The 27,880-nt window shown below is 43.3% G+C and overlaps 1 protein-coding gene across 4 annotated transcripts in view; it reads right to left on the reverse strand.

The window, feature by feature from the left end:
- Positions 1-27,880, reverse strand: part of LOC138738558 (calcipressin-1-like) — a 79,798-nt gene that overhangs the window by 36,516 nt on the left and 15,402 nt on the right. For 2 of the 4 annotated variants that reach the window (XM_069888997.1, XM_069888999.1), the window contains exon 2: positions 12,905-13,125. The exons of 1 other annotated variant lie outside the window; for it this stretch is intronic. In XM_069888997.1, the coding sequence (XP_069745098.1) occupies positions 12,905-13,125 (221 nt within the window). Of the gene's footprint in view, positions 1-4,904; positions 5,231-12,904; positions 13,126-27,880 lie in introns of those variants that run through there. One more of the 4 variants, XM_069889002.1, reaches the window with a different exon arrangement.

A 27,880-nucleotide genomic window follows, 5' to 3' on the forward strand; every position in this document is an offset into this window, starting at 1 on the left:
ATATCCTGTCCCACTCAATACTCCCCAAATCCCTTCTTATTCCTACGAAATTTGCTCTTTTCCAATTCAGAACCTCAACTTTAGGCCTCTCCTTGCTCTTCCTTAAAACTACCCCAAAACTAACAGAATTATGGTCACTAGACCCAATTGGTTCTCCAACATTAATGTCCGCTACCTGATCTAGCTCGTTCCCTAACAGGAGATCCAGTATTACACCACCCCGAGTCAGCTCTTCTACTGACTGATTTAGAAAACAATCCTGAACACATTTAACGAACTCCAGCCCATCCAGCCCTCTAACCGTATGGGTATCCCAATCAATGTGTGGGAAATTAAAATCTCCCATGATCATTACCCTATGATTTTTACACATATACGCTATCTCCCTACAAATTTGTTCCTCTAATTCCCTTGGGCCATTTGGTGGTCTGTAATACACCCCTATTAGCACCCTCTTGCCTCCTCCACCCCTCAATTCCACCCAAACAGCCTCACTGGTCGATCCCTCCATACCATCCTGCCACCTCACGGCAGTAATGTCCTCCCTAACAAGCAGAGCAACTCCTCCTCCTTTTTTACCCCCTGATCTATCACATCTAAAACAAATGTATCCCGGAACATTAAGTTGCCAGTCCTGCCCCTCCTGTAGCCAGGTCTCACTAATTGCCACAATATCGTGACCCCAAGTATCTATCCATGCTCTCAGCTCATCTACCTTGTTCACTATGCTTCTTGCATTAAAATATATGCATCTCAGAGAATGACCCTCACATATATTCTCTTTTTTACCTTCTACCCTAATCTCCATCCTACCTTTCTTATCTTTTTTATTCCTAGCTAGGTGGCCATACTCCCTGGATACTGCTCTAACCCTCTGTTCCCCACCCCCCTGCCAAACTAGTTTAAAGAATTAGGCCTCAAACTCGATGAAGCGCAAAAAAGATTTATGATGGCCTTAGTTGTAGCAAAAAATTGTATAATGTCAACTTGGAAATCAGAAGAGAGCCTGAGAGTACAGCAGTGGTACATAGAAATGAATAAATGTATTCCATTGGAAAAAAATAACAATTTAAAAAATAAAGTCACAGTATTTGAACAAATTTTGGAACTGTACATGGAACACAACAGAGAGGGCTCTACTGCGGACCTCTACCCCCTAAAATGATGGAATGAGAAGACTACGAAATGAACTGACCCAGTGTGTAAAAGTAGATGACACAATTTTCTTGTTTATTTTCATTGTGTGATATCATTGTTTAATTGGTTGATTGTACATGTTGAACATTTGATGGGTTTGGAGGGGGTTGGGAAGGAGGGAGGTGGGAAAGGGGAGAAAGTGACACTGTGTATATTCAAGAGGGAAATGTTTGTGCACATTTTGGTTAATATGGTTCATAGTGTGAAAAATAAAAAAATACCACATTCAAGAAATATTTGGCTAAAACAAATCAATGACTATTCTAAGAACTGTTCATTCCCTAATCCTTAGTATTTTCACCTATCAAATCCATAACAATACTGGAATAATGTGCTCATTGCTGAGATTTCTTGAATTAGCAATTAAAAGCAAAGCCAATAAAATTTCTGCTGACCATCTTATATTTCCTCCTAAGGAAATGTCTTCTAGTTCTACTGCAGGGCGGCAGTAAAGCAAACCGCCCATCCAATGCCCAACCTTTTCATTCATGTCCTCTTTCCACAAAATTGCCATGGAGGGTAGGTTTATGGCTCCAACCAGCATTTTTACTTGTATGAGAGCTGATCATCAAATAAATGCAATGCACAGTTGCTCTGAAATTCTTACTTGCTTCAGCCACACAGTATGTAAGCGGCACCAACAATCTTTGGCTTGGCTTCGCGGACGAAGATTTATGGAGGGGGTAAAAGTCCACATCAGCTGCTGCCTCGTTTGTGGCTGACCAGTCCGATGCGGGACAGGCAGACATGGTTGCAGCGGAAAATTGGTTGGTTGTGGTTGGGTGTTGGGTTTTTCCTCCTTTGCCTTTTGTCAGTGAGGTGGGCTCTGCGGTCTTCTTCAAAGGAGGTTGCTGCCCGCCAAACTGTGAGGCGCCAAGATGCACGGTTTGAGGCGAGATCAGCCCACTGGCGGGGGTCAATGTGGCAGGCACCAAGAGATTTCTTTAGGCAGTCCTTGTACCTTTTCTTTGGTGCACCTCTGTCACGGTGGCCAGTGGAGAGCTCGCCCTATAACACGAGCTTGGGAAGGCGATGATCCTCCATTCTGGAGACGTGACCCACCCAGCGCAGCTGGATCTTCAGCAGCGTGGACTCGATGCTGTACGTTATATTAATATAGTACGTTAAATTACCATGGTATGCCACGAGACGGAAAATAAGGATAACACAGATAAATATTCACAATTGGCAGTCAAGTGGGAAAAATAGCTGTTTGTCAGTGGTGAAGACAGATAATTAGATGGTCCCGGAATAGTTTCTAGAATAGTGCAGAGAAATTCAAGAGCTGATAGACGTTGGAGGAAAAAAGCTCTTGAACAGAAAGGTGCCAACCTTCAGGCTTCTGTACCTTCTGCCTAAAGGTTGTGACCAGGATGATGGGGGTCCTTTATGATGTTCGCTGCCTTCTTGAGGCAGTACCTTACGTAGAGGTTTTCAGTGCACAGGAGAACAGAGTCCGCGATGGAATTAGCTAGGTTTGCAGCTTTCTCCACTCCTGAGCACACAAGTTTCCAAACCAGGTTGTGTTGCAACCACACAGTATAATTTCCATAGTCCACATGGGTATTCAATGACATGCCAAATTTCTTCTCAGTCTTCTTAAATAGTAGAGGCATTGGCATGTCTTTTTCATGGTTGCTTTGATGTTCTGGCTCCAGGAGAGGTCCTCTGATATGTAAATTCCCAGAACTTCAAGGTATTAACCCTCTCCACCTTTGTCTCACCAGTGAACACAGTCAGTGGCTTCACAGCATGGGAATTCCTCAACTTACTAGAAAGGTTAGAATAAAATTCCACAAATGTATTAAGCTCAAAAAAAGTGAAAGCTATGAATTTTCAAAGTAAAAATGATTGCAGAGATCCAGATAAAAAGGTCTAGAATGTAAAACAAGGTGTATAATGACCTTTGCCTGCAGAACACAAGTTGAGCTGCATGCTTAAGGGATTGCTGATTTAAGGATAGAGTCAAAGGTTTTTTTTTATAAACGAGTTGATGTTTCTTCAAATAATTACTCCTGTTCACTGGTGCTACTGGCTACATATGGTACCTTATAAGATTACACAAATTTCAGTCTGTGCATGTCTTGAGCCATCAGCATTATAAGTGATCTAATGGGGTGGTGGTTGGGGGGGGCGGGGGGTCCAGGTTCTCTATTGTAAACAGCAAGTCGGAGAATAAAGTGGTTTTATGGTGTTAACAGTGGTTTCCATTCACAAAAATAGACTGATAAATACCTCTGCAGCTGAAAAACTGATTTCAGCTCTACAAAGACTTTTTTTCTGCTTCTCAATTTCTGTAGGGACACTATGATCACAAACACTGTGGACAATTTAGCACATACACATTGTTGAATATGAGCGACCTAATGTTTCTTAAATTACCTGCATACTGAGGGGAAAAAAAATAACTTCAATGAAGGGATTTTATTCCTGCTGGATTCATACAGCACAGAAACAGGTCCTTCAGTTGACAAAGTCTGTGCCAACCCATTTACGCCAATCTATTAAACCCATTTTTATCCTCTCCACATTCTCATCCACGCTCCCCAAATTTATCTCTCATCTCCACACCTGGGGGCTGTTAACCCGCATGTCTTTGGAATACTGGAGGAAACCAGAGGGAGAAGGTGCATAGAGGACAGAGCCCAAGGTCAGGATTAAACTCTGGTCTTTGGTGGCTCTTCCTGCTGTGCCAATGTTCTTCCATTCTTCAAAGCCAAAGCCCCGACACTTCTATTTCATTCAATACCCAATGCAGCAAAACAATACAGTTGAATCATTAGATTCGTAATCCAAAGACATATACAATTCTAGAGCATCGTGCAATAAACCCTTGATTGCTGTCTGATGTGGTGAACAAGATGAAACAGGACAACTAATGATCAGCAATAAATAATACCTTGCAACAATACATTCTGAGAATAGGTAATACATGAACAACTTAATTCGGTGGTGGTTTTTGACATGAGGCATCTCAGTTTCTTTTTCTCGATGCTGCCTGACCTGTTAAGCTTCAGCAGCATTTTTTATTTTTATTTTAGATTTTAACTCTTTCTAGTAATATAGTGTTAAAATGGGAGATGTGTGTGTTATCCAGCCCAAAGGCATTTTTCTCAGCTCTATTGGATTTGTACTAGCACTCAATGTTAGGTCTGCACATGCTTGTAATGGGTTGAAATGAAATCAAATGAAATGCTTAGTTTTCTTTGACTCTACCATGTGCTGTGAAGTCTGGGTGATGAGGTTGTATGGTTTGGTTTACTGGAACTTGTTGAGCAGTCCAGAATATATACATAAAAAAGGGGAGAAGCAAAATAAAAAGTGGGGAGGAGGTAGACAGCAATGGGAACCATAAATAGCCAGTCCCAATAGAAACAAAAAACAAAAAGACCATAAAAGCTTCAGATGCTGAAATCGCTAGAGGAACTCGGTTTCAGATTTATTGTCAGAATATGTACATGACATCACATACAACCCTGAGATTCTTTTTCCTGCAGGTGAGGCAGAATTATCACTTATTGATAGTGCAACAAAAAAAAAACTGTCCTCAACATACACATGTAAACAAACTGACTGGAATAGAAGAAAAAAAGTATACAAGTAAGAGATCTTAAACGAGTTCCTGATTGAGTTTGCTGTTGAGGAGTTTGATGGTAGAGGGACAGTTGCTCCCAAACCTGGTGGTGAGAGTCTAGTGGCACTTATACCTTTGATGACAGCAGCGAGAACAGAGCACGTGCAGGGTGATGTGGATCCATGATGATTGCAGTGCTTGCTGTAGATGTTCTCGACGGTGGGGAATGTTTTTGCTGTGATGTCTTGGACTGTGCCCACTCAGCAGCTCAAACAGTATCAGTGGAGAAGAAATGGTCAGTCAACATTTCAGGCCTGGACCCTTTATCAAAGCTACAGGGAAGGGGGTGATATTACATACAAGAAGAAAGAAGCAGGGGAGGAGTCCAGAGATAATAGGGAAGAAGTGGGGAGATAGGCAGAGGGAAGACCACAAGGAAAGTATGAGATAGGAAAACAAAATCCAAGAGTAGATGAAGGGGGGGGGGGGAATCAATGGAAGCAGTTTTTTTTTTGGGGGGGGGGGATGGGAGAGGTGGGAGTTACCAAAATGAGATTCATGCTGTTACGTTCAAGGTTGTCCATGAGTAAAATGACATGTTATTCCTCAAGTTAATGATTGCCCTCACCCCAAAAGTGGACAAGTCCCAGAACATGCATGCCATTGTAGAAATGGTTGGGCAGGGCTGGGGGAGGGGAAAGACTTAAAATAGTTGGCTGCAGAAAGTTCAAGTTCTGACATTCAAACAGAGGATGGGTGATCAAATCAAAAACTTCAAGTCTTGATTGCATCAAGTTTTAAAGAAAGGTTCTAACCTGAAAGATCCATCATTCATGCCACTTCGTCCCTCAAGTTCGTCCAGTAGAAAGTTATTTTTTTGCTTCAGATTCCAGTATTTTCAGTTCTGCATCTCCAGAAAAATGAGTAATACTGCAGACTTGCTTTAAAGTGGACTGGAGAAAAAACCCAAAATGTTGTTTATGTACCTTTATCTTTGCTATATAAAATACACTGTTCGACCTGTTGAGTTTCTCCAGCCTTGTGCTTTTATTTGGAGTGATTGGATTATAAACTTCTGCTGGGTGAGAGACAAAAGGAAGAGCTAAAACTATCCATAGTGTAGCAGCAGCAGCAGTCCTGAAAGAACACAACCAGACGGGTTGACCTTGGTGAGCAAACTACTTTATTGCAGGCTGCTGGGCTGTACTTGTACTCCCAGCCTGGACCTGGCTGAGAACCGCACTGGAGGGCGCTGATGTCACCCGGCCGTCACGTGGTCCCCCAGCGCGGGCTTCTGATTCCCGTGCTAGGAGGAAAGGAAAACCCGACGGCGTCATTTTTGCCGGCTGCCCCGCCGCGAGGCTTACAAGTGGGGCTGGTTCGCCTGCCTAGTGGTGAGCTGCCACACAGGCCCCCCCCACCTCAGAACCGGCGCCAATGTCCTTTTTCACCGGGCGTCCTCGCTTCTTGGGCTACGACCATGGGCTCAGTGGGATCAAGGTGCGCTGGCTTCAGCCTGTCCAGAGTAAACAGCTCCCGCCTACCGCCAAAGTCCAGCGTGAACATTGAGCCAGAACATTGTACAACCCTGTATGGCCCCTCGTACAGTCGGTGCAGAAGTGCTGTGGTTGGACCCTGCCAAACGAAAACGTACTCTGTGGAAAGCAGTTCGCCGGGTGGGTGCCATGCCTGGGCAGCGGTGGGGGTTAAAATAAGTCCGAGCATGCTCTGAGATGAGGAAGTAGTTCGCTTGGCGACCGCTGGGGATTGTGAGGTGCGTTGACGAACTCACCAGGTAGTGCCAGCGGCCCACCGTAGACCAGCTCAGCAGATGACGCCTGCAGATCTTCCTTGGGAGTGGAGCGCATGCCCAGGAGCATCCAAGGCAGTTCATCCGCCCAGTCGGGACTGGTGAGGCAGGCCATGAGCGCAGACTTAAGGTGTGGCGGTGGAGATTTTCGACCAGTCCATTGGTCTGCGGATGGTTGGCCGTGGTGCAGTGTAGCTGGATTCCCAATCTGTTGGCGAGCTGTGCCCAGAGCACAGATGTGAACTGGGTGCCCCAATCGCTGGTGAGGTGACCCGGCATGCCGAACTGGATGACCCAACCATGCAACAGTGCTCAGGAACAGGAGTCAGTGGAGGCGTCTGGCAATGGAATCGCCTTGGGCCAGCGAGTAGTGCGGTCCACCATTGTAAAAAGGTAATGGTTGCCCCGGGAAATGGGTAAGGGCCCGACGATGTCCACGTTAATGTGGCTGAACCGTTCCCGGACATGCTCGAACTCCTGTACGGGCGCCCTGGTGTGCCTGTGCACCTTGGATGTCTAGCAATGGGTGCATACTCTGGCCCAGCTTGCAATCTGCTTCTGCAGCCCATGTCATATGAACCGTTCTGCTACCATCTGGACCGTGGACCTGATGGATGGATGTGAAAGGTCGTGAATATGATGGAAGACCTGCCTGTGCCACTGCTGGGGAACCACTGGTCACGGGATGCCTATGGAGATATCGCACAGGATGGTGCCTTCGCCACTCAGAGTCGGGAGGTCTCGGAACCGCAGGTCCGTGATGATGGTCTTGAAGGCCCTCGTCCTCAGACTTCTGGTCCTGAGCGAGCTGGTCGAAGAGGCTGGGTGTCAGCGCGTAGATAGCTGGTCGCGAGAGTGCATCGGCAACCACATTGTCCTTCCCCGCCTCGTGCCGAATGTCGGTGGTAAACTCCGACACGAAGGAGAGGTGATGCTGCAGGTGGGCCGACCAGGGATCCTTTGCCATCGCGAGCGCCTGGCTGAGGGGTTGGTGGTCGGTGAAAATGGTAAAAGTCCTCCCCTTCAAAAAGTAGCGGAAATGCCGCACTGTCAGGTACATGCCCATTAACTCGCGGTCGAAGACACTATACTTGCATTCCAGCGGGTGGAGCAGGTGGCTGAAGAATTCCAACGGCTTCCAATGTCCATTCACCTGCTGCTCCAGGACGGCACCGACGGCTGTGCCAGAGGCATCAACCGAGAGTGCCATATGCAGGTCGGTGTGTGGGTTGGCGAGCATGGTGGCCTTCATGAGGGCATCCTTGCTGGCCTAGAATGCGGTGCAAGCTTCTGGGTTCCAAGCGAGCATTTTGTGCTTGGCTGCAATGAGGGCGAATAGCGGCTGGATGATGCACGCAATTCCCGGGATGAAGCAATTGTAAAAGTTGACTATACCTGCGAACTCCTGCAGGCCCTTGAGGTTGTCCGGACGTGGGAACTCCCTGATAACGACGACCTTCGTAGGGGTGGGCGTGGCTCCTTTGGCTGTGATGGTATGGCTCAGGAACTGCATGGACTCATTCCTGAACTGGCACTTGGCTGGGTTGATGGGAAGGCCGAAATCGGCCAGCCGGGAGAAAAGGGCGCAGAGGTGGGCCTTGTGTTGCGCCCGGTCCTTGCTGGCGATGAGGATATCGTCCAAATAAATAAAGATGAAATCCAAGTCCCTGCCCACAGAGTCCATGAGGCGCTGGAAGGTCTGAGCAGCATTCTTGAGCTCAAATGGCATGCGCAGGAATTCAAACAAGCCAAAGGGGGTGATGGCCATCTTGGGTATGTCCTCAGGGTGCAACGAGATTTGGTGATATCCGCGCACCAGGTCAACCTTGAAGAAAACCCTCACACCGTGAAGGTTGGCCGTAAAGTCTTGGATGTGAGGGATGGGGTAACGGTCAGGAACTGTTGCCTCATTGAGCTGTTGATAGTCTCTGCAGGGACGCCAGCCGCCGGAGGCTTTCGGGACCAGGTGGACCAGCGAGTCCCATGGGCTGCTGGACCGCTGAATGATCGCCAGTTCCAAAAGGTGTGAAAACTCCTCCTTCGCCACCTGGAACTTGTCACGCGGGAGCTGGCGAGCCTTAGCGTGAACCGGTGGGCCCTGGGTGGTGATGTGGTGGAACACCCCGTGGCACAGCAAGGCAGCGGAGAACTGTGGCTTGAGGAGTGTCGGGAACTCGTCCAGGATTCACTGGAACTAGTCTCTGGGCGTGCTGATCGTGGCCATCTGCGGTTGCTCCGAGCGGGAGGCATAAAGGCGAACGGCCTGGAAGATACGGGCATCCACCAGGCGCCTACCTCGAATGTCCACCAGAAACCAGTGTGCGAGGAGGAAGTCTGCACCCACGATGGTGGTCGGGAGGGACGAGACGGTGAACCTCCATGCGAAATTTCGTTGGCTGATCTGGAAGTGGACTGTTTTGCCTCCATACGTCCGGATTTCTGCTGCATTGGCTGCACGGAAGGGAGGTCCACGAGGTCGGTTCCTGGACTCGACAGCCGTGGGCGGGATGATGCTGATCTGGGCTCCTGTGTCAACGAGGAACCACAGGTAGAGGAGGCTGTGTCCTTGGTCAGCCACCGCAGCCATTAACAGTGGCCGGCCTGGTCGTTTTCCTGGAAAGAGCAAGGTTGACGACACTTCAGAGCCTTGGCTTCCCAGAATTGGTGGTAGAAGCAGAGGCCTGGAGGGATAATGTAGCCTTGGTTATGCTCTTGGGGTGCCCCTGCAGGGGCCACATTCTCTACAGCAACACCAGGGGCGGGCTTGGCGTGGTCGTGCCCGTGCCTTGTGACTTGCTGGACCACTGAGCCCTCTGGAAATCATGCGAGCCATAGCTCTTGGGCCTTCTGGGCGACCTTCCTCGGGTCAGTGAAGCTCTCCTGGACCAGCAACGGCCGGATGTCCCCGGGCATATGGTCGAGGAAAATGCGCTTGAAGAGTGAGCAGTTGGTGTGTTCACCCATTAGCGCGAGCATCTTGTCCATTAGCTCCATCGGGGACCTGTCCCCCAGGGCATCGAGGTGTAGCATCTGAGTGGCACGCTGGTGTCTGGATAGTCCGAGGGATCCAGTAAGTACTCGCTTGATGGTCTTGTATTTGTCTACAGCGGGTGGGTGCTGAACGAGGTGCAGCATGCATCTGGCGGTGGCCTGGTCCAGGGCAGAGACAACATGGTAAAATTTGGTCATGTCGGACAAAATCTGGCGGAGGTGAAACCGAGCCTCCGCGTGGCCGAACCAGGTCTCCGGCTCCTGAACCCAGAATTCAGGTAGTTTCATGGCCATAGCGCTGATCCCAGGCTCGCTCATGATGGGTTCAAAGACGTTTGAACCAGTCGGGGTCACCAATTGTAGCAGCAGCTGCACTACTTCTGAAAGAACACACACAACCAGACGGGTTGAGCTCAGTGAGCAGACTAGTTTATTGCAGGCTGCTGGGCTGTATTTATACTCCCAGTCCGGACCTGGCTGAGAACCGCGCTGGAGGGCGCTGACGTCACCCAGGACGTCACGTAGTCTCCCAGCCGGGCTTCTGAGCCCCATGCTGGGAAGAAGGGAAAACCCCTGACAGCACCATTTTGGCCGGCTGCCCCGCCAGGTGGCTTACAAGCGGGGCCGGTTCGCCTGCCTAGTGGTGAGCCTCCACAGTGGCTTTATATTATCTAGGTGGAAACCATTTGTCAAAGGTGGTGGTAATATTTTTTCCAAAAATAGTCCTTCCACTAGATAAGAGTTGTGGGGGAGTTAGGAAGGGGAAATAATTCACTCACTATTATTAGAAACTGTAAAAGTGGGGAACTCTCAGGAGGTCAGAAAACAGTTACAGAAAGAGAAATGAATGACATTTCAGATCAAAGACCCCTTTAAGTTCCAAGGAAAGGTCTTCAACCCGAAACCTTAACCCAATTTCTCTTTCCATGGATGGTGCTGACTCAGTCTGAAGTTTCTTTGCCAATTATTCAATTTCTACGAAGATTCTAGTTAATGAGGAATCCTGGAAGAATAATTAAGAATAGCCAAGAACTTACCATACGTTACTAATCTCCTTAACCTTTTATGATCACCAATAAACCTTTAATCTTTGTTTCCACCCACAACAGCAGGCCTGCCTCTGGATAAGAGCTGCAATTGCCAGCTGTCTAAACTTACATTTGCTTAAAATTATGACAGGTTTTTAAATCTAGAGGAGCCCAGGACTGAAATCTCTGACAGAAATTCAGTCATTCTGACCACACAGAGTTAACCTTTGGAACCAGTCAATGGAAAGATCACGATCTGCTCAAGACATCACTTGCAGAAGATTCTGAATGACAGCTTCAAACATCTGTTAACAAGAAGTGGAAACTTTGACCAATCTGTAGGTCATGTCTGAAATCTGCTCTTCTCCCAGGACAGAATTTAGCCTCAGGACAGGTTGCTCAAAAAGCAACAGACCCAACTGTGTGCAGTCCGATAACAGCAGAATATTTCCCAGGAGAATGACGTGGTAAATGTAGCTTCTCTTGGACAGTAGGTTTCACTTGTACATTTTAATAAAGAGTGCATTTAATCTCAACTTTCAGACACCCTCTTCCAAAAGCAACCTCAAAGTCTTTTGTCCAGTAGAATGAGTGGAAATGTCAGAGAGGCAGTGCTTGGAATGCTACAAACCTTTCCTAGTCATGCCTACATTTCCTGAAATATGGAAAAGGAAACACTACATGGAATATAAAACATGATCAAATTTGATTCAGGTTTATTGTACTGCCACATCAAGAGAAAATTTATTCCCTTTGAAGTGTCGACAACTCACAGACCAGGTTGCCATGCTGCTTTATAATCCCCATTACAAAGTTTGCACAATGAATTGTTTAATACCACACCAAAGGATTGAAACAATCCAAATATTCCAATGATCTCATACCGTACTAATGTACCGTTGTGAAGCACATGGAATTTTCAAACAGCAAGTACAAATGAAAGCTTTGTCTCTTCCACAAGAGCACCCAGATAGCTTTGCAAGCTTTTCTGCACACGACCTTTGACCAAGTATTTCACTGGGGGGCACGAGAGAAAAAATGTCCACTGATGGCTTCAGCAGTTGGGATGTTTTCTAAAGAATGAGTGCTAACTGAATCAACTCGAAAGGGGACATTACATAAAGTGCTCTGACTGGTTGAGTTCCAATGACATACTGTAATTTAGCTTGACTCGACTGATAAATTTTGATTCCCCCTCCTCCACCCCAATATTTTTCTCCAGACAGAGCTCAACGATGTAAGTAGCACCAACCAGGCTATACCACAAGAAAACACACTTTACTCCCCATTCATGTTTAATAAGAACATTTAATTAAAAAGAGAATTAGGGTAACAGAATGTTAAAAGTTAAACAACTAAATAACTAATAAATTATAGCCCATTATCCTGTAATTAAAATTATCTTTGAGTCATACAGCACAGAAACAGGCTCTTCGGCACAACTTATCCATGTTGACCACGGTGCCTTCCTGACCAGGTCCCATTTACCCACATCCCTCTCAACCTTTGCTTTCCGCTCACTGGTCTAATGTTCCAGTAAGCAAAAGGCCCTTATACTTCTACAGTTAGAATGATTCGCATCTTCGTTGATTCCAGTAGCAGAAGCCACCAATTATCATTTACCATTCTAAAGCATCCCTGGGAAAAATAAGGACTTGGTAATCCCAATAACTGCCAACAGTTGATATGCCTTTGATGGGGAGGTGGTGGATATGGCTTCCCTTAGTACCTGTTCAAGGTGAAATTGTCACTAACAGGAGGAACATTCAACAAAAGTGAGCTTACTCTGGAGAAAAATAAAAAGCTGATAATCAGGGAATAATAACCTCTAATTCTTACTGCAAGAACCTTGCAGAGGAACAGAGGGCTATGTGAGTCTTCACCACATCTTGTACTGATAGAGAATGAAGCAAATCTGAAAATGCAAGGGGGTGACTATTCAAAAGAAAACTCTCAATGGCAAGGATATTGTGGAATGGATTATAGAGGAATGGACCAGAATTGGGATTTAATTTATGGCTTCTGGTGCTTTAATTTCCAAAAATCGATGACATCCATTGAAACTGAAGGGTTTCAATATCTTGGTGGTGAAACGTAATGCTTCAAAATTTCTCCAACACTAATGCCTCATGCAATTTCTCGCTTTTTGTCTTTTGTACAAATCAACTGTGATGTTTGATTCAGGTAGTGATCTGCTCTCTCAAGGCCCTTTTACACTGCCCATGAATGACAGTAATTAATAACCTTTTTACCATTTCACTTACCTGTGTGAACATGAGCAAAAGAGTCTCAGTACTTACTCACCAAGGTAGGTAGTATCAGAGCTGAAGTGCTTTGCATTGGCTCCAGTGTAAAAGGCTCATCCGCCTTTACGAGACGCCAATGCTGTAATGCTACAGGTCCCGCCTCCTTTTGCACTGGGATGCTGGTCCCTTTGTAAAAGTTGCACTGAACCAGCTTTTCTTGGTTTAGTGTGAACGCCCCGATCTGACCCAGCTTTAAACATGGGTTGTTGAAACACCAATCTATTGGGATCCACATAAAAGGGGTATTTAACGTTTCTTTATCTTTGCTATATAAAGTACACTTTTTAACCTGCTGATTTTCTCCAGCATTGTGTTTTTACTTCAACCACTGTGTCTGCAGACTTTTGTTTTGCCCCTTTTAGAATTACTTCCTGTCCACCCTTCCTTTCCCATCCACCCTGTTAGGTACCCTGCAGTAACTGCAAAAAGTCCCTGTATCTCCCCTCTCATTTCCATCTAGGGGCCACAAACAGACCTTCCAGGTGAGGCAGAGCTTCACCTGAACATCATCCAACCTACCCTACTGCATTCAGTGCATCAGGAGTAGCCTTCTCCATTTTGAAGAGACCAAACACAGATTGGATGACCACTTCACTGAACACCTATACTCAGTTTGCGAGTCTACACTTTATTTCCTGTACCCAACAATTTAAACTTCCCCACCCACTCCTACAGATAAATCTGCTCTGCCTCATCTGTTGTCAGGGTGAGGCAAAATACAAACTTGAACAGCACATCATATTCCTCCCAGACATTCTCAACCTAACATAACGAACATAGATTTTCTTAATTTTAGATAATCCCCCTCCACCATCTGCTTCCACTATTTCCATCTCCTTTACCCACTCTTTTACTTATTTCTTACACCCTCCCCCCAACATCTCTTCCCTCCCTCTCCTTGTGATCTTTCCATTCTTAACTTTCAGTCTCCATTTGTCCCTCCCTCAGCTTCTTTCTTCCTTTATATTACTCCTTCCCTTTACTCTTGATCAAAGGTCCTGACACTGAATGCCGAATCCCTTGAGCTATTCTTTGTTCACAACCTTTGAAACCCTGTTTGATCAAAGTTGGCTATAATCGACTAAAAAATTAAACTGAACCCTTCACATATTAAAAAAAGTATTTTTTTTGGCGAGGGACAATGCCACCATACAAGAAATTATGTCTTCTGAGGTTTTAAAACTTGAGATGACTTGATTTTGGTCAATAATGAAAAATCAAGTCAGCAGAAACATCACCAATTTATGCTTAAGATGGAAATTCCCATTCATCGTTCCCATGAGGTATTCAGTCCTCTTGCATTTCTGCATTCTGTATGGTATCATATTAACCAGCAAGCCACTGTTAACTTGTGACAAGAGTTTCAATGAGGGTGCAGTGAAACTTGGTTGCCTGGAGGAATAGACCCTTAATGGTGGAGCAAATATAGCATGGGTACAAAATCCGGCTGTCACTTGCTCAGAGTGGAGAAAGAGGGCACCAAGATACAGAGGGGAAGGTGATGGGAGGATTTTAAACAGAAAGAATAATTGATTTACTGTGGGGGAAATATTTTCAAAGCACCAACCAATTTGCTCTCTTCTTCGTACAAATTTCAGATTTTTAGTATGTGAAGCTGTAAAGCAATGTACATCGATTCCCAAGAGACAATAATAATGATTGCTAATAAAAATTAGTGTAAATGTCTTCTAAAATTTAAACTACCAGATGTAGAAACAGCAAGCAAAAATGTTATTACACCTAGAAAGATTGGTATGCCAAAGATAGGCAAGATTGTTATCTATTGACCAAGAAAGGAAACTACTGTACTTAAATACTTGACAATATTATATCATTAAATTATCCTGATGGAAATTTCTTGGTTGAGTTACACAATGAGGATTAAGACCATAAAAGAGTCATTAAGATAATAGTTTGGAAATTGTACATCATCCAGTTAAGTTTTGAAATGGAAAAAGGGTGTGCACCTTTCATCACCATACAAGGGGTTTTGATCACATACTTGAAAAAATTCACAAAATTATCGTAAATTGAGGTAATCAAAACTTTAAACACTACTTCACGCCATCACTGCATTAAAGTTGAAATTATTAAAAGCTAAAAAAGAAAAGGGACTGAATAAATTAATTAAGACATACTATTATAACCTGTCATCTTTCAAATTTAAACCAACTTAGTCAACTACTTCTGGAGCTATAAATGCACAGTGCATTTGGGAAGACTATTTTCAGCTCCTGTATGCATGCTTACAATTGATTGACCAGACAGAACACTTTTGGAGGTCCACAAGAAGTAATTCCATAAAGTTTCAATGCTGATTCCTAGCCCAAGGCAAGTATACTTTTGGATTTGTTTTCTTGCCAGATATTGCTTAAAGTATCGTGGCCAATGACTCAATCCCTCAAACAATCACTTTATAAAAGCTGCCTTCTATATTTCACATTGAACAGAAGTACTAGCAATGAAGAGGATGTGAAAGGTGATCTCAGAGCACCCTGCGCAAATTATTTACCAACTTACATTGGGTGGGAAATGGGAGTTCAACAAATAATGTAATTGCTTTATCAGTTCTAATTAAAAAAAATCAGTATTGGAATATTATAGCAATGTACATTTACAATGTGAATGCTGCAGTACAGGTTTGTGCTCAGTGACATACCAGAGGAATACAAATCAGGTATTCTGTGAAAAAAAATTGCATCAGAGAAAAAGGTTAGGTGAGGAGTCTCAGGCTTTTCTTCTCCAATGATTGATAACAAGCTACCACACTTTTGAATTACACAGCACTGGATAGTTTGCTCATATTCAGCCCCTTCCTTCCACTCAAGTGTGCTTTTAGATGCTTATTTATGTACCAATTGAATCTCCATCCATCAGCCCATTGTAGACCATGAAACAAATTGCTCTCCATTTTCCTCTGCTTCTAATGTTAATTAGAACAAACCTCTAATCTCTGGTTATTCAACATTGAGTGTTGGAAACATTCTCTCCTTATTCCCATCACAAACATTTAATAATTTAATAACCTATTCAATCTCTGAAAACCTCTGCTTTGCCATGAACAAAACTAATCACTAGACTGCAGGATAAAGAAATTCCTTCATAAGGATTTCATTGTCTCCAAAGCTTCTGGGAGATCATGAGAAGAGTTTCTGTTTTGCGAGGTCAGGCAGGAGCACAACTTTATCTAAAGGTTGACTTTTCACATTCTATTTGAACAGATGATGCAGCTCAAAATGTGTGCCAAAAACTATGAATTCGCTATTTCATTAACACTACTAATACCTTTCAATGTTAGTCTTCTGACATTATCATCTATCAACTAAACAAGTGGAATTCACAAGAATTATTTTTAAATTAAAAACCATGAAAGATAATTGGAGCCCACAGGAGATTTCAATCTACCTGCCTCCTTCATTCCTGCATTCTATAGAAATTGCATTCACCTACTCCTTGAAGGATAAGAGCATAGATTAAAACAAAAAGATCAGTTGCTGGTGGTCTCAAATAAACACTTAATATTGGAAGCATCCAGCAGGTCAGGCAGCATTTGGGGAAAGAATAGCAGGGATTTCAAGTCAAAGACCCTTTGTCAGACTGATGAATTGCATGTCACCTTGACCAAGGGACCAAGGGCTCAGGCCAGAAGTGTTGGCTACATATCTTTGCTATACTGTACAGAATGCTGCATGTCTTGCTGGCTTTCTCCTGCAGTTTTTGTGTATTGAACTACAATCCACAGTGTTTGCAGACTTTCTTCTTGACCGCTTCTTTCCACAGATATTCTTCAATATGTAGAATGTTTTCACCATTTTCTGATTTATGACAAGGTAGCTTCTGCAAGGTAGTTTCCATTGACTCTTGTTTTGAATTATACACAAGATAGTTAGGAATCTTATACGATTCTTTGAAACTTTTTAAACATGGATAGCTCCAATAGACTGGTAAAGTGAAAATTCATATGTGCATGGCATAATCATGCTCCCATTCTTTGTATTTGCAGGAATCAATTTAAAATGTATTTAGGTCATGGCAAAAGGCCCTTCTGGCCCATGAAACCTCTGCCAATTAACCTACCAACCCTATATGCTTTTGGAGGGTGGGAGGAAACCAGAACACATGGGGAAAACCCGCACAGGTCATAGGGAGAGTGTACAACTCTCTGCAGACAGCGGCAGATTCAATCCTTATTTCTTCTTTGGCTTGGCTTCGCGGACGAAGATTTATGGAGGGGTATGTCCACATCTGCTGCAGGCTCGTTGGTGACTGACAAGTCCGATGCGGGACAGGCAGGCACGGTTGCAAGGGAAAATTGGTGGGTTGGGGTTGGGTGTTGGGTTTTTCCTCCTTTGTCTTTTGTCAGTGAGGTGGGCTCTGCGGTCTTCTTCAAAGGAGGTTGCAGCCCGTCGAACTGTGAGGCGCCAAGATGCACGGTTGGAGGCGATATCAGCCCACTGGTAGTGGTCAATGTGGCAGGCACCAAGAGATTTCCTTAAGCAGTCCTTGTACCTCTTCTTTGGTGAACCTCTGTCTCGGTGGCCAGTGGAGAGCTCGCCATAGAACACGATCTTGGGAAGGCGATGGTCCTCCATTCTGGAGACGTGACCCACCCAGCGCAGTTGGGTCTTCAGCAGCGTGGATTCGATGTTTGCGGACTCTGCCAGCTCGAGTACTTCGATGTTGGTCATGAAGTCATTCCAATGAATGTTGAGGATGGAGCGGAGACAGCGCTGATGGAAGCGTTCTAGGAGCCGTAGGTGATGCCGGTAGAGGACCCATGATTCGGAGCCGAACAGGAGCGTGGGCATGACAACGGCTCTGTACACGCTGATCTTTCTGTGTTTCTTCAGGTGATTGTTTTTCCAGACTCTTGTGTAATCTTCCAAAGGCGCTATTTGCCTTGGCAAGTCTGTTGTCTATCTCTTTGTCGATCCTTGCATCAGATGAAATGGTGCAGCCTTATTTACTGGTGCTGTAATAGCATTGTGGTAACCACTACACTAACTGTGCATCCAAGTAAATAGAATAAATTGCAGAATTCATGAGGAAGCATCCATTTTTTGGCAAGTTTTATGGGATATCTTGTGAAATTGGTTTCCTCAAATTCAGGAAATTTGAAATTAAAAATTTTCCAGTTTTTGAATACCACAGCAGGATCCAAGACCCATGCATTAATTTCACTCAGAAATTAGGAAACACAGGTAGAGAAATGGTACAGTGGTTGTTATGTTTCTGGAGTAGATAATTCAGCCGGGACAAATAATCCATGATTCTAATCACTCCGTGGCAGATGCTGAACTTAAATGAAATTACTACTAGTTATTAGCAATGACCATAACCTGCTCAATCAACAAAAACATCTCCTTCAATAATTTTTTTTTAAGGAAGAAATCTTCCATCCTTATTTGTTCTGCGCTTTAACTCCAGACCAACCAATATGACCCAATATTACATGTTCTTTAAAGTATCCCAATTAACCATCTTACTTAGATCCACTGTATTGAAACAATATTTAAAATTGACCCAGGCACAAATCTTGACACAGCAAAAAGCACTGAGTCAATTTGGCAAAGTTCTCTTCAGAGACCTCTGGAGATAGGTGCCTAAATTGGGACACCCATCCCATATTAATCATGCAACAGTTTAAATTCACTATCTTCAGAGTCTTATTGAATAGGCAACGTACCAGATTCAATATAATCCCTGGGTATGCCCACCAGCAGCAGGACCCACCAAGAGAAGTGCTAGAGTGGCACACAGTCAGGAACTAGCATCCCTGGAAGTCAACAGACCCCAAGAAGTCAAGCACAGAAAGGGAAATCTCCTCCTGATTACCATCTCCTGTCCTCCAAGTGATGTATCAGCGCTCATGTTGAGCAACAGTGCAATTCAGCAATATACTTCAGGCAAGGGGTTTCAATGCAACCCATTATTGATGGGGCCCCATAGGACTCAGCTACCACTTTGGGTCTGCAACAAGTACAAAGTGAACTCAATTCAAGGAATAAACTAACTTGATGCTATCCTCAAAAATATTGCAAAAGATGCACAAAAGCAGTTGGCTGTGTAATCCAGACAGCACCCTGGGTAAAGTACGAAGAATTAGCTGCAGCATGAAAGAAAAGTGAATCCAACCTGTGGCAAGTAATATTGTGCCATATATCACAAAAAATGGTCAAATGATATCCAGTGCCAAGAACATATATAACTATTTGGAATTTCCTGATGGGATTAAATCCGATTTAACATTTTGAATTGCTGGAGGTGGCAGGAAGGCAAGGAGGGTATTCACGTTGGATAGAAACTTTCAACCAGCCATGTCAACCAGAGGCCAAGGATAATCCTGATGGAGGTATACAAAATGGAGAGGCTTAGACATGGGAGAGGAGACTGAAACTGAAGGGACAAGTTTAGGTTAAGAGATTTAGAGAAGATAAAGGATGGTTTTTTTTTTCCATCTGGAGGATTGTTGGAATCTGGAACAGTGCCTGAGTTGATGGTGGTGGAAGTCTTACAACATTTTAGTATCTATAGGTTTGGCTACAGACAGCAAGCTGATACATGGGATTAGGATAGTGGTTACTACTCAGCATGGATAGAAACAGGTTCCCTGGCCAACCAGGCTGCACGGCTCCATGAAAAAGCCAGAAGCTGAGTGACGAAGTAAGTGACACTTTGCTAGACACCCCAGTTTTTCTAGCATCTACAACATTCAAAACAGAATGTGACAGAATACTCCCTTAATACCATAATGAATGCATTTTCAACAAATTAACTAAGCTCCACTCTATTCAGATGATGCAATCCATCACCCAAACATTAACAGAGGGCAAATAATTGTTTCAAAACACACTCGCCGCATCCATTGGAGATAGATGTTTCAGGCCTGAGCTCTTCAAGGAAGAAGAGCAAAGAACAGGAAGGCATCAGAATAAATACTGTAGACTGTCAGAGGGCCAGGCCAGTTCCTATGTCCATGCTGAATAGAACCCTCTACACTAATCCCATGTATCAGCCTGCAGTCAGTAGCCTAACCTCTAAATACTAAAATGTGAGAGTTCCTCCACCATCACCTTGGGCAGTGTTCCAGATTCCAACAACCCTCTAGGTGAGAGGAGCAAAAAAATTCTCTTCTCTTAACTTTATCTTGTGGTTTCAATTTCCAGACCACCAAAAGGTGCAAATTGGATAAGAGGGGAGGTGAGAATCAATTTTAGCTCTGTGGAAGGAGAGAAAAGGAAAAAGGGGGAGAGAGACAGACAGCCAGGGGAAGGCAACAAGGGGGAAAAAAGTGGAGTTAGTTTAATGGAAACCAGAGAAGTCTATGTTCATGACATCTGGTTGGAGGGAGCCTAGATGGCAGAGGAGGTGTTGTTCCTCCAATTTGCAGGTGGTCTTAGTCTACCAGTACATGAAACCATGGACAGACATGTCAGCAAGGGAATGGAATGAGGAACTGGAATGGAATGGGGAAATGAAATAGGTACCCACTGAGAGATTCAGGCTATTGCAACAGACAGAATCGAGCAGCTCAACAAAGCGATCTCCCAGTCTGTACCAGTCTCTCCGATGCAGGGGAGACCACAACGGAAGCACGGGATGCAGTAGATATCCCCTGCAGATTCAGAAGTTAAATGTGTATTCCCTTTTAGTACAATACCCAGACTTGGAACTGGAATTAAATCTAGGAACCTCTTAACCAGCACTGTGAGAGTACTTTCACCAGAAAGTTTGCAACAATTCATTACCACCTTCTGAAAAACAATTAGCAATTACAATAAATGCTGGCCTTGCAAGAGTTGTTAGATCGCCTCCCCACCAAAAAAAAAGATAAAATCACAAGTTTTTAAATATTAGGATTATATTTCAAATTTTCCAATATACTGATCATTCAACCTGCAGGTGTGTAATGAAATATTTTCCTGTGCCCAAGGCAATTACACACTTGAATGCCAGACTTTTTTGTGATATAAACATAACCAAATCATTTGTAAAATTAGTCATCAATTCTTCAGTATCCTCTTTCATCAAGAAAATTATTCAAAATTAATGTACAATCAATTAATTTTGGTCTTTAAAAATCTGTTTTTTTTTTACCTGCAGATTTTTAAAATTCCATGACCATCACTATACATCTTTCCAAAAAATGCAAAGATTTTATATTTATAATAGAAGATTAAAAATTTTCCCAAAGTCTCCGACGTATGCACCGATAAATCCATCTCCATTGGTGCTCAAATGGCAGCAATTTTATAAAAAACTTCACATTCAGCTGAATAGGAGTTAAAAATAGCAACATCATTAATGGAAGGTAGCTTCTCAATTTCACCTGACATTTACAAATACAAAATATTGAGTTATTCCACTAAATGAGTAATGAGATTTCCGCTATTCTATTTTTGCATGATTCCAACTGATGGAAAAATCTTGAATGATAGACATACATGGTTCATTAAAGAAGGCAAAATCAGATTTAATCCCACTCTAAATAAATATAATTTAACTCTGATGGAAAAATGCCCTCACTGTCTGCAATGGAAAAGCATACATGTGGATAACACAGCTAGCAGCCTCACACTCTGGGATCAATCTTAACCTCGCGTGCTGTCTACATGGAGTCTTCACATTCTCCCTGGGACCATAGGGGCTTTCTATCACATCTCAAGGACACGTCAGCTGGCAAGTTACTTGGCCACTCAAGTGCTGGCGTGTTAGAAAACAAAATGGGGTTAATGGAGGATTGCTACATGTGGTGCTTGATAGTCAATTTGGACTTTACAGGCTGAAATGGCCTGTTCCCATGCTGCATATCTCTACAACTCAAACTCTAAAACCTCAGGAAGAACTGTGAATTTGGCCTTGTACAAATGGTTAGAGAAGTGGAAACTCTGAACTATAGCATGTTATGTACAACAGCATTTTAAAAGCTCACGTGTGATCATTTCCATCTGAAGCTTCCATTGTTACAAAGACAACACCACCACCATATTGAAGAGGGGCCTCTTTAGGCTCTTACTTCAATTATTATCTTTATTGCTGTGTTGCCTAATCTATAGGTTACCAAAGAGATGTTTTAAAAAAAAATTACTAAAACCTCTGGCACAAATGAAGAAACACCTATGTAATTTTGCTCAAAGATGGAAAGGAAGGAATGTTTTGGAACATAGAACAGTCTTCAGAGTTACCGTAACAAATGCTGTGGAATACCATCCTTTTCCAGGATATTCAGTATTGTTAATGCAGAATTTTCATTCATTATGACTTAACGAATCTAATAGAATACATATTTTATGTTACTTCTAATCAATGTTAAAATTAAAACTGATTCTAGAAAACAATTATTGTCCATCAACACAATCATGGCTCAATTAGAGTGATTTCTGCTATATTTAAATATACATTTCTTATGAAGTGCCCATCTCATGGGGGAACAGCTTGTCATAAATCTTCAAGCAACAACCACAGCTCCTGAAAGGAGGATGACATCTGGTGGCTAAATCAGTGAACACACACACAAAAGTATTGGCTGAGCAATGAGAGCTGAAGAAACACAGTGACTCGGGCAGCATCAAGGACAGAAAAATGGTCAGTCAATGCCAGGACTCTGAGATCAAACCTAGAGGAGGTGACATCAAATATAATCAAGGGGTTTAAAAAAAAAGAAAAGCTGGGTATTGGAAAGGTGCTGAGAATGTTGGGTGGGGAGAAATGAGAGAGAAGAGTAGGTAAAGAAGAGACAGAATTAATGGAAACAGTTGGGGGTGTAAAAGGGCAAGAAAAATAAAAATTGGTGTTGGAGCTGTTGGATTTAATTTTAATTTATAATTTAGACATACAGCATGGTCATAGGCCCTTCTGGGCCACAAGTCTGTGCCACCAAATACCCCAATTAACCTACCACCTCAAGAATGCTTTTTGGAGGGTGTGAGGAAACTGGAGCACCCAGAGGAAACTCACAGAGACACAGGGAGAATATACAAGCTCTTTGCAGATAGCACTGGATTTTAACCCAGGTCGCTGGGTGTAATAGCATTCTGCTAACTACCATGCTAACCTTGCTGCCCTTTAAGGCTGTCCAGGAGGCAATGTGGAGATAAACAAGAAGCCAGGAGATGCAATACTAGAATAAATACTGGAAGAACTCAGCAGGTCACTCAGCATCCATGGAAAGAAAGACAGTCAACATTTCAGGTCTGACCCCTTCTTCATGAAGACCAAGAATTGGGCAGAGGCTCAAATAAAAGGGTTGGGGGAGGGGGCAGGTGATGCAAAACACTAACTGACCATTGCTTCCCATGGATGCTGCCTGACTCACCTAGTTCTTCCAGCAGCTCGTTGTTTTTTCAAGATTCCAACAGATCTGCAGTTCTTGTGTTTGGAAAATGTGATAGTTTCCTGGAAATGAAATAGAGTTAACATTCAGGCACCACTAAAGTTTAATCAAAGATCTAATTCAAAGTAAATCACTACATTAGCCTTCAGCCCTGCAACATTGGTTCTATGAGAAGAGGGGATCAAGTATTGGACTTGCTGAGCCACTTTCTCAAAAAAGAATCAAGAATGTTTGGTATTATCGATGCAAAACGCATCTTTACGATGCTGACAACTCATTAGGATCTTATTTTGAAAGAAGTTTTGATGATTTTACAAGCAGATGATAGTAAATAAATAGCCAATAATGTGATTTGCATTCTCCTGCTTTACAAAAGGGTAGCACAGTGCTATTAGAGTGCCAGCAACCTCGGTTTGAATTCAGCACTATTTGTAAGAAGCTTGCATATTTTCGCTGTGTTTCCTCCCACCCTCCAAAAACGTACAGGGTTTGAGGGTTAATGGTATATGCATGGCACAGGCTTGTGGGTAAAAAGGCCTGATAACAAATTAAATTAAAACTATATACCAACCACCAAGTTAACCCAAATGGGGATTGGAGTCCTTCAGATGGAATAATGTTTTGTTCTATGCCTTGTTGAAATTCACATATACACTATAGCTCTGTCCCCAAACATTTGTGGTAAAATTTAAAAGATGAGACATTATCTCCCACTTCCTAACCAGCCCAGCCCTTATCCACCCAAGTGCATGTACATCTTCTACCTCAGAAGACTACCTAGTAACTTAGAAAGTGGTTTCAGATACTCCAAGTACTTTCTTTTTCCAAGAGGCAAATGGAGAGCATTCAGAGCAGCAGTTCCCTGAAAGATGAGAGTTGGATGACAGGACCAATAAGTAATGGTGGGAACTGTGCAAGAGGCCAAAGAGAGATCAGAATGTGTGCAGGATGGAGAAAATTATCAACAAGGTCTGGGTTATCATTAAGAATTTAAACGCAGATACACTGCAAAACAACCACCCAATCTGTATTTGGTTTTTCCATTGTAGAGATCACATCACCGACACTAAATTAGATACACTACATTAGAAGTTTATGAATTACTTCTCCACCGAGAAGGACTGTTTCGATATCTCGATGAAAAAAAGAGCCAAAAGCTGTTAAGGTGATTCAAGAACATGTGTTGAGAAGGAATACATTGTTAGAGATGGAAGAGCAAGCCAAGAAATCACAAGATAAACAGCTTTGTAATATTGAAAGGGGAGATGAAAATCAGTTTGGTGCTCAGATCCCAAGTCTTGAAGCAGGTTTTTCCACACCAACCATTGTATTAATCCCATGATTTTATCAACTTATCCCCCCACCCCTGACCACTTCCCATCTACCTTTTACTTATACACCAGGGGCAATTTGCAGTGGTGACGAACTTGCCAACCCTGGAGCGAAACACGAAAGTCTGCACACGTGACTGTAGTTAAAAAAACCCACAGAATTGCTGGAAAAACTCAGTAGGTCTCGTAGTGTCCATAGGAGGTAAAGATACATAACCAATGTTTCGGACACGAGCCTTTCTTCAAGATACAAGCAAAAGCCAGGCAAGAACCTAAATTAAAAGGCTAGGGAGAAGGAAAGAAAGAGCATAGGGAAGAGTATAGACTAACAGACAAAAGGTGATAATTGGACATGGAAAGGACAGGAGAGGAAAGGTGAGAATTGATCTGAGAGGGGTGGGTCTGTGATTGCAGAGCTGGAGGAGACAGAGGAAAAAGGAAATAGAGGGAGCGCTAGAGGAAAAGAGAAATAGAGATAGACTGGGGAGGGGTGGAAAACGAAAAACAGGAGAAATTGTTGCCACTTTGTGACAATACGGGAAGCAGAAATGGATTTCCTCAGGCAAATCTAGACAAGCAGGTGGGAGAAACTCAAAGTAAACAATGATTATAGCCCAAACGTACAGACATCCAGCCAATTGTGCCCGCAAGTTGGAAAATACACAAGAATCATTCAATATGGTAACTGCACCTCCACAGCATTTTAGTATCAAACCTGACAAGAGAAAACAATGACCGAAAGCGGAAAGAGCGGAAAACGGTTCTGTAGATTGTAAGAATAATTGTATACATGGATGTGGTGAAACAAATCTTAATACCTTGGATTTAAGAATGTTATGGGAGCTAGTTAGGATGTAAAGGTGTCCACAAGTGGAGTATTCCCAGGCCGTACTTGCCCCCTCCATTTATAACTCCATTTTCTGTTCCTGAGAGTGCTTGAGTGGAGTTTCTGGCTATTCATTATAGAACACTATTGGGATCTATAGTTCTTTCTAATTATATTCTATTCACACCCAGAATTAGGACCACTATCTAAAACTAGTTCAAACCTTTTACCATTGGGAAAAAGGCAACAGATCCATGATGAGAATGTTTGATTATGTGATATTACATTAGTCATGTCAACTCTGGGCCCCAGCCTGAAACACTGACTGACTGACCATTTCTTCCCCCGATGTTGCCTGACCTGTTTAGTTCCTTCAGCAGCTAGATCCTTTTGCTCAGGTCAAGTCTCATGCTCATTGAGCCTTGAAAATGCTCCTCCAAACAACTTGGCTTTCCCTCTACCACAATCAACTCAGCACTCACCCACATATCCTCCATTACCTGCACATCTGCCTTGGCCCCTTCCACCCCCACAATTCCACCACCTACTATGTGATCCCACCATTAGACACATGTTCCCTTCTCCTCCTTCTGCAAGGACTTGCTCCTTCCATGACTCCCTTGTCCACTCTTTCCTCCACACCAATCTTCCCCATGGGACCTACCCTATGACTACAAGAAATGCTCCACTTGCCCACACTGCCTCCCACGCACCATTTGGAGCCACAAACAGCCCTTCGGAGTGAAGCAACACTTCATTTGTCAATCTGCAGGGATCATCTATTGCATCTAATGCTTCCACTGTGGTCTCCTCTACATCAGAGAAACTGGACACAGACTGGGAGATCTCTTTGTTGAGCACCTCAGCTGTGTCTACCACAATAGCATTGATCTCCCAGTGGCTACCCATTTCAATTCCCCACCCTATTCCCTTGCTGACCATGTCTGTCCATGGTCTCATGCACTGAGACCACCCATAAAATGGAGGAGGAACACATCCAACTGGATGGCATTGATATCAACTTGTCTGGCTTTTGTTAACCCCCCCCCCCCACCTCCTTTCACACTAACATAACTCCCACATAATCCATTATCACTGTCAATCACCATCTTTTGTTGGTCTGGATTCCTCCCCCATTGTTTGAATTCTGAGTCTTTGATACATCCAGCACCTGCTTTTTCCTTGAAGAAGGGCTCAGGACCGAAATGTCAGTAACATATCTTTGTCTCCTTTAGATGCTAAAAAAGACTGGCTGAGTTCCTCCAGCATTTCAATGTGTTTACTCCAATCACAGAATCTGCAGCCTATCGTGTTTCATTCTTTTGAAAAATGTGTAGCTTGTTGCTATCTGTAAAATGGGTACCTCCATGTACACAACTGAAAGGCAGTCAGAACAAGATACAAGAACATAACCTAACCAGCAATGAAACTGGTTTTTCTTTGCAATATGGACATATCAACCACTTCAGGTCTGAACAGACTTTGTCCGACCTTCAGGCAAAGACAACTGTAGCAGGACATTTCCAAACAGTGTTGTCATCAGGTTTATTTCGCGCATTTAGAAAAAGTTTTAAGTCAACTGCCTTTGATGTTGAGCTTCTTATATAATAGTTTTAATTCATTTCATATTGCAAGTGTTGCCAGCAGCACATTGTCACCACCGGCATTCACATCTCATTGCCAGCGCATGATTTCATGTCTACAGATACCAGAAATTCTTCACAAAATTCTCTCATTACTAACCAGGTCAGTTCAGTGTAAATTCTGAAAGCATTGATTGATGGCAAAACCAACCATTTGCTGGACTGGAAATTCAAAAGCATTTGTCTTTTGAAAACAAATCTGAATGGATTCCAGGTCAATTATAATTTCAATTTACGTGGTTTGTAAAACCAATTAAATATATTGTTTGACATTACTTGTAAAAACGAAGAAGAAAAACAGTGGTAGCCACAGAGCCTTGTAGTACATCCTCACCACTTACAGGATCCTCTAATCACTGGTTTCCAGGGTTAAAGGGGAGCTCCGATTTACATAACTGAATGAGATAGGTGGCCGTACAGAAGATCCAGGAACAGCTAACATGAGGCAACATTAAGGGATGCAAATGGAATGTTGACTTTCATTTCAAGATGGTTGAAGTTCTGCTACTGACACCAAAGACTTCAGCAATTCTGGTTCTGGAGTACCAATTTGTATCTGAGGAGGTAGGATGCATATGCCACAAAAGGTGGTGTAGCAAAGGATCACTTTTTAAAAATTCTGAGAGAAGGGAAATATTCATTAGATTTAACCTACGCTCTTGGATCATTCGAGGCAGTGCTGTTATGGAAATGAAACAAAATTCTGAGGGAGTTTGATAGGAGAGATACCACAAGGATGTTCCCACCAGTTGGGGAATCTTTAAACAAAGGGCACAGCCTCAAGATAAAGGAGTCTCTTAGAGATCTGTCATTTAGAACATTCCTGCAATATTTAGGAATT

The sequence above is a fragment of the Narcine bancroftii genome, chromosome 7, assembly GCF_036971445.1.
Source record: "Narcine bancroftii isolate sNarBan1 chromosome 7, sNarBan1.hap1, whole genome shotgun sequence".
Lineage (NCBI taxonomy): Eukaryota > Metazoa > Chordata > Chondrichthyes > Torpediniformes > Narcinidae > Narcine > Narcine bancroftii.